The sequence below is a fragment of the Lycium barbarum genome, chromosome 1 (assembly GCF_019175385.1).
Source record: "Lycium barbarum isolate Lr01 chromosome 1, ASM1917538v2, whole genome shotgun sequence".
NCBI classification, from domain to species: domain Eukaryota; kingdom Viridiplantae; phylum Streptophyta; class Magnoliopsida; order Solanales; family Solanaceae; genus Lycium; species Lycium barbarum.
Genome location: NC_083337.1, coordinates 37,453,075 through 37,472,365, shown reverse-complemented (window position 1 = coordinate 37,472,365; position 19,291 = coordinate 37,453,075). Strand labels below are relative to the sequence as shown.

At 37.9% G+C, this 19,291-nt stretch overlaps 1 protein-coding gene across 1 annotated transcript; it reads right to left on the bottom strand.

Moving 5' to 3' along the window:
- Positions 1-8,571: 8,571 nt before the first annotated feature.
- On the bottom strand, positions 8,572-15,128 carry LOC132611280 (uncharacterized). Its single transcript, XM_060325709.1, has 3 exons — positions 15,004-15,128; positions 12,328-12,559; positions 8,572-8,919 (listed from the first exon to the last, which is right to left on the bottom strand). Exons 1-3 carry the CDS (start codon positions 15,126-15,128, stop codon positions 8,572-8,574), a joined length of 705 nt encoding a protein of 234 aa, XP_060181692.1.
- Between the last annotated feature and the right edge of the window lie 4,163 nt (positions 15,129-19,291).

Below are 19,291 nucleotides of genomic sequence, written 5' to 3'. Positions count from 1 at the left end.
AAAATGCATTTGAGGAATGCATTTTATGCTTTGGAGGTAGGTCCCGTACTTCAAGGTACATTTGGAGCTTGGGAAAGTACGTCTCGTACTTTGGATGTACGCCCTGGGCTTTGGGAATGTACGTCCCATACTTTAAAGTACAGGCTAAACTTGTATCACGTACTTTGAGAGAATTTTCAGCAACTTACTGGAATTTTTGGGCAATGTACGTCCAATACTTTAAAGTACGTCCAGTACCTTCTGGGCGTACTTTACTTCAGTGAATTCGTTTTTCATGACCTTTTTTTTTTTTTTTTTTAATTTTGAGCCAATTTTCTTGGATCCAATGACATCTTGACCCTCTAACAACCTTGTATTTACTATATTGGGGTAGAAAAATAACTTTTGATGACTTTTCATTTGGACACTTGGATCAAACCCCTCTCTTGGTCTTCTTCTCCCTTATGAAGATTTGAATACCCTCAAGAACACCAAGAACACCCAAATTCAAAACCCTTTCAAATCTTCTTGTTTTCCACCAACTTTTAGATCTAGGATCCCGTTCACCTAGAAAATAAGATTCAACACCCAATTAACTTCAATTTAACCCTAAATTTGAAGACTCATTTGAAGTTCATCAAGTTCTTTGTAAGTCTTCAATGGTGAAAACTACAAACCCCTTTCCAAACTTCTCCAAATGCCTCCAAACTTTGTATCCTACTAGATTTGATGACAATAAGTTCAAATCTAGCCTCAACAACACTCAATTCCAACTTAAAATCGAAGAATACCCATTTTTCCCATGTTCTTCAAGAGCTTCAAAACCCTAACAACGGTGAAATGCTCCAATCTTCACCAAACCACTCCAAACTTCGGATTTAGAGATTTTAGATAGCAATAAACAAAGATTCAACCTCAAATCCAAACAATCAGACATCAAAACACCAATTTCGAATTTTTTCTAAAATTTTCAAATTTTTTATTTTTTTGTGATTTTCAAAATACGAACCTAGGATTAGAAATTGTAAGAACAATCTCTTAGCCTAAGCTCTGATACCAAATCATAATGAATCGATTTGGGGATGAAGCCAAATATATTCAAACACGAAAAATTAAAGGATACGAAGAAAAGGGATGAGAAATAGAGGGACAGATACTTGACCCGAATTAGGGAAATCCTATAGACAAATCTAGGTATATTAAATCTAAACCCTTCCAATTGGAATTCAAACACCCAAAAGAACCAAAGCAATATGAATCAAGGAAAGAAGTTCACTTGAAATCCACAAATGAACAATCTTCATGAATTCATTGGAAATAACAGGTTCTCCAACCAACAATGTAATCCACCATCATTCTAACACTAAAATTAAGCTAATCCTAGCTAAACAATCTATCACTCAAAGTGTATCTCATATCATCATAATTCATAAACTAAGTGTAAATGAGGTAGATCCTCCTACTTATACTACTAGGAAATTAAAAGACAACTGGTTATTACATATTTGCCCTTAATGAGGCAAGGACCTTGTTTGGCTAGTTGGGATGTTGACGTGTAATTCGAAATGTTTCTTCCTTGCACAAATAGCCAACTCCCAATCTTCTCCAAGTTTGAAAGTGTAGCCAATTTGCAGAAATTCCCCTGTTTGCACGTTTGGCCACTTTGCGTTTATACCCTTCTTGCACTTCTAGCCACTTGCGCATTTGGCCCCCCTTTCTAGTATTCTAGTAGCTTCTTCTTCAATAAACTCCCAAGCCACCTTCCACACATCATAAGCCATCTTGTGTGGCTTGTAGGAGCCTCCAAAGGCCTTCAATGCCATCCTTATCATCCATGCCGCTTATAGAGCTTGAAGTTTCATAACTTGGCTTTGGATGTAAGCCTTTAGATGAAGTGTGCCATGTAGGATCATATCAACTATTTATAAACAGACTGAGTATTCTAGACTGAGACTCGTGGGTATCAAACACAAGTCTATATTGATTACGTACTGAGCTCACAACGTTCGGAGTGAAAGTCATGAACGAATTACGAAACTAGAGAATAGAAGTTCTGCAACTATTCAAGGAACTGAGCTTAACTATGTTTCTGAGGTAATTCGTAACGTTGTAAAAGAAATGCTGCGTATGGAGAATCATTAACATTCCCAAACATAGAGAGTTAGCCTCACATACCCTAATTCCGGCCTTTGAGCGTCATACAATGCTCGTTAACCCTTTCAACCTTAATCTATAGCATTATAAGTCAATGGAATCAACATTAGTAACAATACTCAAGTTTTGTCCATCTAGGCATTTCATCAAACACCTTGTGGGCATAAAGCTCCACAACCTTCCTTAATGGTGTTTTTGTTATATCCCGTAAGTTTGCGTAGTCGTAAAGATTTGAAATAAACTTGACTTGTGAGAAATGAGGCCATATCTTGGTTCTAGCCAATATGTGTGTGCAACTCATGGAAAATATTGGTGCGGGAGTATGGAGGATGGCCAAGGGTCAATTTGGGATTTTGGAAATTTGTTTTGGGAATTACTAAACGAGATTTTTAACGAATTGGGCTCAACAAAAATAAAAGGAAATTGAGGCCCAACTCACTAAGGTGGTCGGCCATGGCCCAATTTAATGGCCCAAATCTTGAATTAAGAAGTCATGTGATTTACATGTGACAAAATATTAAAGGGGGAAATATTATATATATGCAAGCTTATCTTTAGAAGGTTCAAGAAAAATCAATTAAAGCACAAAATTGAAAAACCCCCATTGAAGGAGCTCTCGGCCGAGCATCAAGGGGAGGAGAAAAATAATTTTCCAAGCTTTGTTTCCAACTTAAAAATCCTGTTCTTCTTGTATTCATGATGTATACAAGACGCTCTCCGATGTGATACAATTAGTTCGGCGTAAGAGCGACGTTTGCGGCAAGTCGGAACTTTAAGAAAAAGGTGAGATTTTCATGTTTTTATGTTATGAAATGGATATGTATGTGTTAGTGATTAGAGTTGCATGAAGATTTCGGAATTTTGTTGTGTTTGGATGTAGCCGTGTAGGTGTGTGAAGTAGTGTTTGGCCGTGAGCCATGGATAGTGAAGGGGAGGCGAAATGAAGTTCATTTAGTTGAGTAGTTGCGTCGTTGTGGTATGTATGACGTAAATGAAAATTTAACGAGTTGAATTGGCATTGAAATTGGTTGTATCTCATTATGGGAAATTATGCGATTTTATATAGTTTTTATATAATTGTGAAAGTAAGATCATAGGATGTAAATTGATGTTGTTGTTAGTGAATTTGGAAGGAAACGATGTGAGTTAGTATGTTCGTCGTGGTCGTAGACGCTTCGGATGGAATATGGAAAGCGACAAATCATTCGAACTCATTTATATTGTTTGGAACATTGTTGGGATGTGTTTGATTAATCTTAAATGGGTAAATGAATATGATAATGTTGATGTTAGTTTGACATTGTAAAGTTTGTATGAAAGTTGTCATCTTATGTAGAAAGAAGATCATTGATGTTAGAACCTATTTCGTTGTGAACTCGACGTCGTTTGGTATTGTTGGCTTGTTGTTGTTGATGTTGTGAGCCGAGCTAAGCCTCGGGGGTGTTATATATATAGGGGAAGTGCTACCGAAATTTCGGTAGACAAATATGAAGTTAAATGAATTCTTAAAAGTCTTGCAATTCCTAATTGGTAACTTTGACCATTTGTAGATTTTGAGCGAAACGGGATTTGATTTTGCGCGAGCATAAGCCGCGAGAAAGGTATGTAAGGCTACCCTATTTCTTCTTTTGGCATGTCCTAGGAAGTCTAGGTCGATACTTGAGCCTCGGGGGCAATTCTGTTCATAGAAATCCGAAATTGAATTTGAGCACTATTCATTCAATCTAATTGAACTATAAATCTCACGTTTTGGTCGGAAGGAAATCAAACGTCCGAAACTTTTGTAAATGTGATCAAGTCGACTCGAAACTTCCTTGGATGACTCTATAGCCCTTAATGTCCATGATTCATGTCCGTCGCCTCGACTTGATCCGAGGTGGACCCACTACTCCCGAATCTTCCCCTATTGTTGTATTTGGCTGAATTCCGTACTATAATTAAGGGAAACTCTTGGCTATCGTTCCGATTACTAAATGATAGAAGTATACCTGACATGACCCATTTCACGACATGATCGAGTAACGAAATAAGTATAAATAATTTGTGTCGGAAAGAATGTTATGAGTCATATTGTCCCCAACTTTCGTGAAGCATGTTTTAAAGAAAATTTTGGAAGAATGATAACACGAATGATGGTTTCACCGAAGCTTGACATATTACGATACGTACACATGATTTCGAAAGTTTATTTGATTTCATACACATGAAGTTGGCACGATACCTAAAGACTTATTTGATATATTCCTTAGTTGTTAATAAAGAAAACAAGTGATATAATTAATACCTTGATATGTAGTGGTGTGTGTGCGTATGAATCTAAGTTGTACTTAATTTGCTATATACGTCATCCGAAAGATAGCTGATATGACTAATACTTCGGTTTTGTGAAAATTGACTTCCGAAACATTTATGGAGCGTTCCGTACTTCGAACGCTCGTATCTTTTGTATACTAGTTCCGATCGACCCGAAACTTGTTTCTGGACCTCCAGACATCGATATTGTGTTTGCATATAATTATGTTTGTATCCCGGGTCTTGATTGTGTGCACGTGGTTTCACACTACTCTGTTCGTGCAAGCGTTGATTTGGATTTCACTGAGCCCGGGCCAGGACATGTTCTCGTGCGTATTTCTCTGCATTATTCACCGCGTCCCTCTCACTTGCGGGTCGGGGCATGTTACGTATGATATGATGACATTATGATATGATGACGGGGTGGTGGCCAGGATGGCACATTCACCGCGTCCCGCAAAAGAGGGTCGGGGCACTTTACATGCATGCATGATACATGACATTGACATACATGAAATATGATTCACCGCGCCCGTCGCTGAGGGCCGGGGTACGTTACTTGCATATGTGTTACATGACATTGGCATATTTGATATATGTTTCACCGCGTCCCTTATCAAGGGCCGGGGCACGATACATGAATATTTGAGATATGATGTTAATATATATGATTCCATATACCGCGTCCCTCACAAAGGGTCGGGGCATGCTATTTGACATATACATATAAAATATACGATCCTGTCATGCACACCCTAAGTTTGGTAGGTAAGATTTTGGTACACAGGATGATTCACGTATTTATTGTATTTCTTCTGGCCTCCGACATCGACATATGAGTATATAGATGACTTGTGTGTGGAAGGTAAGCGCTCTGGTATTTTGGATAGCGTACTTGTTTTGGTACCGTTGTTCGGGTCATGTTTCTATTTTTTGTATTCCATGCTTTACTTACTCAGTACATATTCCGTACTGACCCCCTTTCTTCGGGGGCTGCGCTTCATGCCACGCAGGTACAGACGCTTATTGTGGTGGTCCGCCAGCCTAGGCACACAGTCGGCTTTTGGGAGTGCTCCTTTGTTCCGGAGCCCACCTTTTGGTACAGATCCTTCAGTTGTACATATTGTTGTGTTTATGACTATTCTGGGGTACGGCGGGGCCCTGTCTCGCCATATGATTCTGTTGTCTGTATTAGAGGCCTGTAGACATGTTTGTGGGTTGGGGTCTTTCTGTACGGATGTGTGTATGTGTGTTTGGGCGATCCCATTCGCCGCGGCGGCCGGTCCGCATATGTTTACATGTTGCCTTGTTGGCCGGTGTGGCCTTTGTTGGTATTTTCTGTGTGCAGGGTTATTTTGGATAGTCTGTAAAACAAAGGAAACTCTGCCGAATTTTTCTGGAAATCACCTAAATTTGGAATATAGCCTTGTCGGCTTCTGCTATATACTTGAATGAGTTTGAAAAAAAAATTTAGAGATAGCATTTGATAAATGTGTTTGGGTGCCCAGATCGAGCACTAGTCACGGCCTACGGGGTTGGGTCGTGACAGTTTTCTTCACCCAATTCTCATTTTATTATTTCTAGGTGATTCTACAATCTCAATTACATGTAATTAACGCAATTCTTCATCACCCATATGATTACAACAATCCTAAGTCAACAATCCAAAACGCTACCATAGTTCATATCATTCTCTTTATCAAACTCATATACTAATCTCCCAATAACTCACCAATTCACAACTACAAATGATTAGAAAAGGAAAGAATTACCTCTTTTAAGTTCAATTTCCTTGAATTCGAATGCTAGGGTTTCTATGTCCAACGATAACGTCTCAATCAAGGTTCTATGGATTAGAAGGGTTTCAATCAGATTAAAAGGGTATTGGAGACTTGAATTCAATCTAGAATCATCATAGAACGTACTTTGGAGGGTTCTTGAGGCTTGAGACCTGTTCTCTCTTTCCTTAGGATGATTTTTCGTGATTAGGGGTGTTAGGGAAATAAACACCAAGTTAAATATAAGAAAAACTCAAAAATCTGAAGTTTTGACCCGAAACCCAGCCCATTCGCGTTGGGCCCGCGACGCCAGGCCATCGCGGGACCCCCTGTAGGTCAAACGTTCAGAGATCATGATTTCTCGTGCTGGGCCCACGATGCGGGGATATCGTACGCGCCCCCACTCACGACTCGTGGCCATTGTGTGTGGCCCGTGTTGGCTTCTACGCAGTGTTCGATAAAATGGGCATAACTTCTTGTAGAGTCCGGAACCAAAATGCCCCTAAAAAAATCATTTTGCACCAAAATACCCCAACAAAAAAAAATGTTACAAAAATACCTTTAGCGCAGTAAAATACTGCGCTAAAGCAGTTCACGGAGATGGAGTCGTTAACTGCTTTAGCGCAGTATTTTACAGCGCTAAAGTTTTTTTTTTTTTTGCATAGCGCATTATTTTACTGCGCTATAGCTAGCACTAAATGATTAGTCGTGTGTCAAGACTCCGAAACATCAATATTTTATATAGAACCTGATATTTTTTTCTGCGTACAATTATGTAGGTTCAATACATCAAGGATACGTAGACGTTCAAATAGTCATTTTAGGGGTTGAAAAGGTGCCCGAAGTAAGTTTTGTTTGAAAAAACTTAGTGTTTTTTCCATACTTTGACCAACGATTAGTCGTGTGTCAAGACTCCGAAACGTCAATATTATATATAGAACCTGATATTTTTTTCTGCGTACAATAATGTAGGCCCAGTACATCAAGGATACGTAGACGTTCGGATAGTCTTTTTAGGGATTGAAAAGGTGCCCGAAGTAAGTTTTGTTTGAATTTTTTTTTTCATACTTTGACCAACGATTAGTCGTGTGTCAAGACTCCGAAACGTCAATATTTTATAGAGAACCTGATATTTTTTCTGCGTACAATAATGTAGGCTCAATACATCAAGGATACGTAGACGTTCAGATAGTCATTTTAGGGGTTGAAAAGGTACCCGAAGTAAGTTTTGTTTGCAAACTTTAGGGTGTTTTATTTTTTTAAGATTTTGATTTAAGCGTGTTATTTTTTAATCAAGACATAACTTTATTTTGAATATAAATCTAATTCAATTTGATAAAAAAGTATTTAAAAAATATAGGGAGAAAAGCTAGTTGTAAAGTGGTCAAACTTTAGATGGTCATAACTTTGCACTCGGATGTCCGATTTATGCGTTTTTTTTAACTTGTGTATTTTTTCGAGATCTATGCGGACAAAGGCGGTTTGGCCAAGCCGATTTTTAATAAAACACCTTTTATCCTGTTCAATTTCAATTTTCCCCCAAATTGGCGTGAAATTTTCAGTTTTATTTACTTATAATATGATGATACGCAATAGATTTCAACGTAAAAATCACGGAGTAATGTAGCTATGAATGTCAATTTCACTTCTGTGGTTTCAATTTTTGAAAATAAAGCTGACTAATTTTCTCGACATATAAAGTTGACTAAAATAACCTTACAGTCAAACACTAAGTTTTTTCTAACAAAACTTACTTCGGGCACCGTTTCAACCCCTAAAATGACGATCCGAACATCTACGTATCCTTGATGTATTGAGCCTACATTATTGTACGCAGAAGAAAATATCAGGTTCTATATAAAATATTAACGTTTCAGAATCTTGACACACGACTAATCGTTGGTCAAAGTATGAAACAACACACTAAGTGTTGCAAAAAAAAAAAAACGTTTACCAATTTTTTTTTAGTGCTCGCTATATCGCAGTATTTTACTGCGCTAAAGGTAGTTTTGTAACTTTTTTTTTGTTGGGGTATTTTGGTTCACTTGGTTTTTTATTGAGTCATTTTGGTTCCGGACTCCTTTTTGTACAGAGCTCCGTTGGGCCTCCACCATATATCGTTGGAAAGGTATTTCAAAGATCTACAACTTCATGTTTTAAGTTTTCTCAAATTCTCAATGGATTTTCACAAAATTAGGCTGGAAGGCAAACCTTTCATAAACTTAGTCGATTCTATTGAATCTTATGCACCTCACTATCCGTCTTGATTCCAAAATAACTATTTCCACCTATACTCCTCCCGATAGGACTTTACTTGTCTAAAATGTCATATTAATATTCATTTAACACATCCACACCTAATCCGAATTTACAGAGTGTTACAATAAAGAACATCACTAATGATTTTCATACCTTCGTCAGTAGGAAATTTTACTGACCCTCTACCTTTAGCATGCACCAATGCACCGTTTCCAAGCTTCACTTTAGTTCTGTCAGTTCTATCCAAGGTAACAAACAGATTTTCATCAATCTCCATATGCCTTGTGCACGCGCTGTCAACATACAAGTTACATCCATCAACATGTGATATGTGTGAGGCAATGAAAACCTCCTTCTCTGATTTTTCAACTTGATGATCATCCGTGAAATTTGCTCGTTGGGAAGAATGATCACTTTGATTTTTCTTTTGCCTGCGATTCCTCTCAATGTGCCCATACTTTTTATAATATGTACATCAAATTAGAGGCTTTTTTGTCTTCTGCTAACAATTTGGAGAGCAGTTCAGCTATTGTAAGAGTAGTCAAGTCACAAGACGCTTTAATAGCTGAAATTTCTTATTCAAACTTGTCTGGAAGGCTGACCAAGATTTTTTCTACAACTTTCTTGTTACACCTCGGAAATTTCCCTGCGAACGTACAATGAAAAGTTGCAGGTTTGCACTTTGACCCAGTTGGTCGAAAAGTGGAATACGGCCCGTAAAGTGATTTACGGACCGTAAACTGCTATCGTCCTCCAACCTTTGAAAAATTTCAACTTTCTGTCAAATGCTTCAAATGGTTAAAACCGACTTTGAATACGGACCGTAAATCGAAATACGGCCCGTAAACTGAGTCGTAAATTGCCATGATCTCCAGCATGCCTTTCTGGTTTTGATATGCTTAAATACGGTCCGCATATGTTTACATGTTGCCTTGTTGGCCGGTGTGGCCTTTGTTGGTATTTTCTGTGTGCAGGGTTATTTTGGATAGTCTGTAAAACAAAGGAAACTCTGCCGAATTTTTCTGGAAATCACCTAAATTTGGAATATAGCCTTGTCGGCTTCTGCTATATACTTGAATGAGTTTGAAAAAAAAGTTTAGAGATAGCATTTGATAAATGTGTTTGGGTGCCCAGATCGGGCACTAGTCACGGCCTACGGGGTTGGGTCGTGACAGTTTTCTTCACCCAATTCTCATTTTATTATTTCTAGGTGATTCTACAATCTCAATTACATGTAATTAACGCAATTCTTCATCACCCATATGATTACAACAATCCTAAGTCAACAATCCAAAACGCTACCATAGTTCATATCATTCTCTTTATCAAACTCATATACTAATCTCCCAATAACTCACCAATTCACAACTACAAATGATTAGAAAAGGAAAGAATTACCTCTTTTAAGTTCAATTTCCTTGAATTCGAATGCTAGGGTTTCTATGTCCAACGATAACGTCTCAATCAAGGTTCTATGGATTAGAAGGGTTTCAATCAGATTAAAAGGGTATTGGAGACTTGAATTCAATCTAGAATCATCATAGAACGTACTTTGGAGGGTTCTTGAGGCTTGAGACCTGTTCTCTCTTTCCTTAGGATGATTTTTCGTTATTAGGGGTGTTAGGGAAATAAACACCAAGTTAAATATAAGAAATACTCAAAAATCTGAAGTTTTGACCCGAAACCCAGCCCATTCGCGTTGGGCCCGCGACGCCAGGCCATCGCGGGACCCCCTGTAGGTCAAACGTTCAGAGATCATGATTTCTCGTGCTGGGCCCACGATGCGGGGATATCGTACGCGCCCCCACTCACGACTCGTGGCCATTGTGTGTGGCCCGTGTTGGCTTCTACGCAGTGTTCGATAAAATGGGCATAACTTCTTGTAGAGTCCGGAACCAAAATGCCCCTAAAAAAATCATTTTGCACCAAAATATCCCAACAAAAAAAAATGTTACAAAAATACCTTTAGCGCAGTAAAATACTGCGCTAAAGCAGTTCACGGAGATGGAGTCGTTAACTGCTTTAGCGCAGTATTTTACAGCGCTAAAGTTTTTTTTTTTTTTTTGCATAGCGCATTATTTTACTGCGCTATAGCTAGCACTAAATGATTAGTCGTGTGTCAAGACTCCGAAACATCAATATTTTATATAGAACCTGATATTTTTTTCTGCGTACAATTATGTAGGTTCAATACATCAAGGATACGTAGACGTTCAAATAGTCATTTTAGGGGTTGAAAAGGTTCCCGAGGTAAGTTTTGTTTGAAAAAACTTAGTGTTTTTTCCATACTTTGACCAACGATTAGTCGTGTGTCAAGACTCCGAAACGTCAATATTATATATAGAACCTGATATTTTTTTCTGCGTACAATAATGTAGGCCCAGTACATCAAGGATACGTAGACGTTCGGATAGTCTTTTTAGGGATTGAAAAGGTGCCCGAAGTAAGTTTTGTTTGAAATTTTTTTTTCATACTTTGACCAACGATTAGTCGTGTGTCAAGACTCCGAAACGTCAATATTTTATATAGAACCTGATATTTTTTCTGCGTACAATAATGTAGGCTCAATACATCAAGGATACGTAGACGTTCAGATAGTCATTTTAGGGGTTGAAAAGGTACCCGAAGTAAGTTTTGTTTGCAAACTTTAGGGTGTTTTATTTTTTTAAGATTTTGATTTAAGCGTGTTATTTTTTAATCAAGACATAACTTTATTTTGAATATAAATCTAATTCAATTTGATAAAAAAGTATTTAAAAAATATAGGGAGAAAAGCTAGTTGTAAAGTGGTCAAACTTTAGATGGTCATAACTTTGCACTCGGATGTCCGATTTACGCGTTTTTTTTAACTTGTGTATTTTTTCGAGATCTATGCGGACAAAGGCGGTTTGGCCAAGCCGATTTTTAATACAAAACCTTTTATCCTGTTCAATTTCAATTTTCCCCCAAATTGGCGTGAAATTTTCAGTTTTATTTACTTATAATATGATGATACGCAATAGATTTCAACGTAAAAATCACGGAGTAATGTAGCTATGAATGTCAATTTCACTTCTGTGGTTTCAATTTTTGAAAATAAAGCTGACTAATTTTCTTGACATATAAAGTTGACTAAAATAACCTTACAGTCAAACACTAAGTTTTTTCTAACAAAACTTACTTCGGGCACCGTTTCAACCCCTAAAATGACGATCCGAACATCTACGTATCCTTGATGTATTGAGCCTACATTATTGTACGCAGAAGAAAATATCAGGTTCTATATAAAATATTAACGTTTCAGAATCTTGACACACGACTAATCGTTGGTCAAAGTATGAAAAAACACACTAAGTGTTGCAAAAAAAAAAAAAAGTTTACCAAATTTTTTTTTAGTGCTCGCTATATCGCAGTATTTTTCTGCGCTAAAGGTAGTTTTGTAACTTTTTTTTTGTTGGGGTATTTTGGTTCACTTGGTTTTTTATTGAGTCATTTTGGTTCCGGACTCCTTTTTGTACAGAGCTCCGTTGGGCCTCCACCATATATCGTTGGAAAGGTATTTCAAAGATCTACAACTTCATGTTTTAAGTTTTCTCAAATTCTCAATGGAGTTTCACAAAATTAGGCTGGAAGGCAAACCTTTCATAAACTTAGTCGATTCTATTGAATCTTATGCACCCCACTATCCGTCTTGATTCCAAAATAACTATTTCCACCTATACTCCTCCCGATAGGACTTTACTTGTCTAAAATGTCATATTAATATTCATTTAACACATCCACACCTAATCCGAATTTACGGAGTGTTACAATAAAGAACATCACTAATGATTTTCATACCTTCGTCAGTAGGAAATTTTACTGACCCTCTACATTTAGCATGCACCAATGCACCGTTTCCAAGCTTCACTTTAGTTCTGTCAGTTCTATCCAAGGTAACAAACAGATTTTCATCAATCTCCATATGCCTTGTGCACACGCTGTCAACATACAAGTTACATCCATCAACATGTGATATGTGTGAGGCAATGAAAACCTCCTTCTCTGATTTTTCAACTTGATGATCATCCGTGAAATTTGCTCGTTGGGAAGAATGATCACTTTGATTTTTCTTTTGCCTGCGATTCCTCTCAATGTGCCCATACTTTTTATAATATGTACATCAAATTAGAGGCTTTTTTGTCTTCTGCTAACAATTTGGAGAGCAGTTCAGCTATTGTAAGAGTAGTCAAGTCACAAGACTCTTTAATAGCTGAAATTTCTTATTCAAACTTGTCTGGAAGGCTGACCAAGATTTTTTCTACAACTTTCTTGTTACACCTCGGAAATTTCCCTGCGAACGTACAATGAAAAGTTGCAGGTTTGCACTTTGACCCAGTTGGTCGAAAAGTGGAATACGGCCCGTAAAGTGATTTACGGACCGTAAACTGCTATCGTCCTCCAACCTTTGAAAAATTTCAACTTTCTGTCAAATGCTTCAAATGGTTAAAAACGACTTTGAATACGGACCGTAAATCGAAATACGGCCCGTAAACTGAGTCGTAAATTGCCATGATCTCCAGCATGCCTTTCTGGTTTTGATATGCTTAAATACGGTCACGAAGGACAGACCGTAAACCAGAATACGGCCCGTAAAGTGGGTTTACGACCACTGTACACCTCAGTCACTGTTCATTCCGGAATAGATTTTAAGTCATTAAAAAGAGACCCAAGCTCATTCAAATCATTTCATATTCATGATATTTCTCTCTAGAAACTCCTAGAATACTCTCTACTCTTCAATTACAAGAACTCAAGGGAGATTGGTGATCAATTACATGAGACCCGCGAAATCAAGTGTGAGAATCATACTAAAGTTCATCCTTCTCAAGAAAACCCAAAAGGAGTAAAGTAGGGTTTTGGTGCTAGAGGAGTAAATCCATTCAAAGCTTGTTCAACCATCATCTAAGGTAAGTTTCATGACCATTTCATGTTGTTTAAGGTATTGAAAGGTTAAGATACCCGAATTGTAGAAAAGCATAGCAAATGGGTCATAAATGAGTGAATAGTGCCATGAGTGAATGGTAGTTGAATTGAATCATGAATGTTAGTGTGTTGTGAGTATGAATACGTTATAAATGACATGTAGACCATGATATAAGTGTGATACATGAGAAAATACGATAGCGAACCCACAACCATAATTGTGGGAAAAATGAAGAGAAATGGTAGATCGTGGTCGTTGTATATGAATGATGATTGTTGATTGCTATATTGTAATTGTTGTTATGGGTGTTGGAAGTTGATATGAAATATGGGAAAAGTAGTATAAACAAAGGAAGTGTTGCCCAATTATCTCTAGAAATAGTAGTGCGTTCTTATAGTTTATTAACTAACGTTAGTACGAATCCTCTTTTGAAGGTAGAGGCGTGACATTGAAGGAGAATAAACGAACGCTAGATTTCTTAAACGAGAAAGGTATGTGAGGCTAGTCCTTTCTTTCTAATGGCATGAATCCTATAGTGTAACTACTTTCTTATCCACGAGCCTATGTCTATAGTTGGCTACACAAGGTAACGAGTTAAAGTATAGAAAGTCTAATGACGTTATTTATCGCTTACACTCACCTCATATGCTAATTCCTTTAAGGTGAGGCAGGATGTCAATGATTGTTCCATAATGCAATTGGGGGATCACGACCTTACGTCACCCCGATAGAGCGTGGTTGATCTTGAGCCTTATGTATGTATGATGATAAGCTAAGCATATTGTGATGAGCATATGATGATACTACTATTACACCACGCCTAATTGGTCGGATAGTCACCGCCAAGGCGGGCAGCTATATGATACACCATGGCCAAATGGCATGGGCAGACACCACTAGTGGGCGGCATGAGATGTTACCCCGGACGCGGGAGGCCTGGACGCAGGCTCATGTTGTGATTATCACACCGATCCGATATGGGCGGGCAGTTTATACATGATGCATATATGATATGATATGGCGATGAGCATGAGTAAGACAACATGATTTGTTTTCTTATACTTGGCAGTTAGATTATGATGTTCGATATGAGTATCTTCCTTATATCATTATCTTACTTCATTGTTTATGCCTCTCATACTCAGTACAGTATTAGTACTGACGTCCATTTTCTTTAGACGATGTGTTCATGCCCACAAGTAGACAGGGAGGAGAGCTCGATCCAGATCCGTAGTAGCTGTCAGCTGAGTGGAAGCCCTCCATTGTCCCGGAGGTGCTTATGATTATTATTTTGTGTATATATCGCCATGTATATGTATTTTTTTGGGCACGACGGGGTCTTGTCCCGTCCCGATATTCAGCACTCCAGTAGAGGCTCGTAGATACGCAGTACGGGTTAGATGGTCTCACGAGATCACTACTGTATACATATCTATATTATTTTGATAGCCTAAGGGCACATGTACACGAAAGTATTTTATGTTTTCATACGAAATATGATTTTCCTCCGCTATGAGTATAAAGATGATAAAAAGAGCATTAAATGAGTAAAATGAGCGACAGAGCGAGCGGTGCTCGGTGGTTAGCCCCGGGTACCCGTTGCGGCCCCTAGCTGGGTCCTGACATTTCTGATCTGGGAAGTCTTCACCAAGTATTCTTATCTGGTTCACAATCTCCATTAGCTTGGAAGAGTATTCTTTCACACTATCTGAGTCCTTCATCTTCAAAAGCTAAAACTCCCTCTTCAAAGTTAAAACCCTAACAAACTTTACTCATTGATGCCTTCAAACTCCTCCTTTAACTTATCCCAGGCCTCTTTAGCTGTTTCACAAGGCATAATTCTTGTAAACATCACCTCTGTAAGACTTGAATGTATGCTAGTGAGAGCTCTTAGAGATCTAGTTACCAACTCATCATACTTTTCAATTTCATTGAGAGTTGCATTAACTCTCAAAGGTTGGACAGCAGGCTCTCCTCTCTCCACAACTTTCCATAAGTTGAGATCCTTAAGATAAGCCTTCGTCTTAATGGCCCAAATATGATAATTCTCATCAGTAAAAATTGGAGGACCCATCGTTGGTTGATTTTCAGGTGCCATGACTTTACCCAGCAAATAAATCCAAGAAAACCCATAAATTAGATGAGCCAACTAACAAGATTTGATTCAGACCCCTTAGGAAATTAGCTCTGATCCCATGTTAGAAAGAAAATAAAGAATAATTTTACAGGTTCAAGGAGGAACAGTAAAGAAATTGTAGCTGTAAATTGCTATAACAATTTTGAGACGAAAAAGGAGAAAGCCAGAAATTTCTTAATTCTATTTTGTCTCCTACTTTTCATTTCAGAAGCTTATCCATATATAAAGTGTGAGAATTACAACCACATAATAAGCAAAATATCTCACACTAAACTATGTACATATGTGGCTCACTAACCACCACTCATTTTAACCCAAAAGACTTGTGTACAACAAAACTCAAAAATATCTATAGATCTTGGAGTTTCTAGATAAATCTTAATTTCCTAACAATCTACTTAGTAGATGACAAGAACCAGTAGCAAAAGTGAAGGAAAGATGGAATAATGAAAATGAGAAACTAAATAAATTACAGTGGCAAGTGTGTCTATGCTAGCAGCCTAGCAGGTAAACAAGATCAGGGATCATTCTTTCAAGCTTTACAGCTTAAATCTAGTACCATATGATTTCATTCTGCCAATTAGGGTTCAAATCCCTATTACTGAAAGACCTGTACTTATTTAAAATCTTCTAGATTTGATTAGCGTTTTTTATGAACGGCGTATGAAACAAGTCCAAGAACTCCAAGTTCAGGTCTGGATGTATTTCAGGATGACAATGAGGCTTAGGCAAGCTCCATTATTACCCACGTTTTATGTGGAATTACCTATATGTATTTTAATTTCTCGAGGAATTGTCATATTTAGAAATCAACACTCGCTACCTTGTTTGGGTCAGTCGATGATATTTACTGGGTACGCGTTGTCTATATACGCATGCTACACTTTCTGTACTTTTTGTGCAGATACTGATAATTGTGGTAGCCGTGTACGTGATCGTGTGTAGAGCGTGACTTGAGGATATTCAGGGTGAGATGCTTGATATTTCGCAGCGCCTCAGACTCTCTTTGATCTCTGTTACTACTGTTCTATTTCCATTCGAACAGTGTATTCAGTTTGAGACATGTATTTTATTCGGTTAGATGCTTTTGACTCAGATCCCCTGTTCTTGGGGGTTTACTTGTATTTTTTCGCGCTGTTGACTTTATGTTATCTATATTTAGGTTGTTAAACTATTTTAAATGCTTAAATCTCTGTCTTACATGCAATAAATCCCTTTCAAGAAATCGGGAATATTTTCTGAAACAACACTAGGCTTCAAAATGTAAATGAATCTAGTTATTTCATGCAATATACCCTGTATTTCAAAGATCGTATCCATTATTTGTATCCACACACTGTGAGCAACATATTAAACTTTTTCCTTTTGAATTGATTTATTAGAGATTACTCTTGAAAAATAGCGTTGAACCAACTTTTGATTTAATACATCTTATCTCCAATCACAATTTAATTTTGATTCTGGAATAATTTGACTTAATAAATATAGGTGTACTAGGAATTAAAGGAAACTTAACTGCATGATTGATCACAAACAATGGCAATCACAAAGTCAAATTGCCCAAATTTATTGTAAGCATCCATAATAGTTTTCCTAAGGGATAAATGGTTGCTTATAATTATTTATTACACAAATTTTGGTGTGTTATGATTATGGATACATCATAAATGACATGTAGACCATGAAATACATATTATATACGAGAAAACACGATAGGAAGCTAAAACCATGAATGTGGAGAAATGGTGGATTATGGTCATTGTATATGAATGATGATTGTTGATTGCTATATTGTGATTGTTGTTGTGAGTGTTGGGAGTTGATATAGAATATGGGGAGAGTAGTATAAACAAAGGAAGTGTTGTCCAATTATCCCTAGCTTTAGAAAGCCCGTTCTTATAATTGCTTAGCTAATGATGATATAAATTCTCTTGAAGGTAGAACGTGTGCATTAAAGAAGAACACGCAAGTGATAGCTCAGTAAACGTCAAAGGTATGTAAGGTTTATCCCTTCCTTCAAAGGCATGAATCTTTCAAGCTTTCCATGATCCTCCTATATGATGGAACTTATGACTTGTTAAATATACTAAATTACATACGAGCAAGATGATGATGATAATGAGTTAAAGTATAGAGATTCGATAGTTCATGATATGATGATCCCATAACGCTAGTGATGTCATTGTTGTTAATACTCACCTTATGAACTATTTCCTTCAAGGTGAGGCAAAGTACTTAGAAATGTTCATAATATATTCGGAGGTTTACGACCTTACGTCACCCCGACATAGCTATGGTTGTTTTCAAAGTCTAATGTATACTCCTAATGCTAAATGTGAAATAATGCTAAGTCATAATATGTCAATAAGATGATTAATGATCCTAGCTTATAATATTCCTATGTATGTGTGAATATGCCAAGCTATGATAAGATTGTGATACATTCATGGAATGTGTAATAGTGATGGGTAATGATTAATTATGTGACGATGAGGTTCCACCGCGCCATAATGGCCGGGCATGTCACCGCTAAGGCGGACTACGTATGATTCCACCGTGCCTAGATGGACGAGCATGTCACCGCTAAGGCGGGCTGCGATGTTACACCGAGCCTAGAGGTCCGGGCATGATCACCACTAGTGGGCGGCATACGATGGTTACCCGGATGCGGGATAACGATGAGATATGTTATGTGATGTGATGAGATATGCGATATGACGAGACATGTGATGTGATGAGATATGCGATATGACGAGACATGTGATGTGATGAGATATGTGATGTGATGACTTACGTACCATGATTATGTAAAATGTGATATATGTACAAAATGTAATTACTTGTGACACTCTTGCAGGTTATATCTTTCTCTTATGGCTCATGACCCTCCTATTATATCTATTTCATTCTTGCCTTACATACTTAGTACAATATTCGTACTGACGTCCGTTTTCTTTGGACGCTGTGTTCATGCCCGCAGGTAGATAGGGAGGAGAGCTTGAGCCAGAGTCGTAGGAGCTGTCAGCCGATTGAAAGCACTCCTTTGTTCCGGAGGTGCTTGATTATCCTTTTGTGGACATTTGTATATGTTGGGCTCGACGGGGTCCTGTCCCGTCTATGTGTTTTGTACTTCCTTAGAGGCTCGTAGATACTCAATATGGGTTATGTGGTCGGATAAAGTCACTATGGTATAATTGTATATATATTATTTTGATAGCCTAAAGGGGCTTATGTATATGAAACTATTTATGTTTACAAATGAAACATGATTTTCCTATAATTTGAGCATAAAATCGACAAAAGAGTAGTGAATGAGCATGATGGGTAGTAGAATGAGCGGTGCTCGGTGGCTAGCCCCGGGTACCCGTCGCGGCCCCTAGCTGAGTCGTGACAAAAGTAGTATCAGAGCAGTTCTGTCCTAGGAAGTGTCTACGAGCCGTGTCTAGTAGAGTCTTGTTTATGGTGTGTTGCGCGCCACATCAATAAACAAGAGGCTACAGGGCATTTAGGAAAAATGACCATCCTTCTTTTCGTGAGATCATGCGATAGAGCCGTGTATAAGATTTTATCCTCCCTAATAGTGTGTTGTGAATTCATAATGCCGCCAAAGGGAAAGGCTACAGCCGCCCAGAAGGGCAAGGCTACGGCAAAGAGGCGGGTAGAAAGAGAGCCCCTGATGAATGTAGAAGAAGGCGAGTCACATAATGAGGCCTTGTCGAACACTTCATCTACCCCGCCTAATGTGGA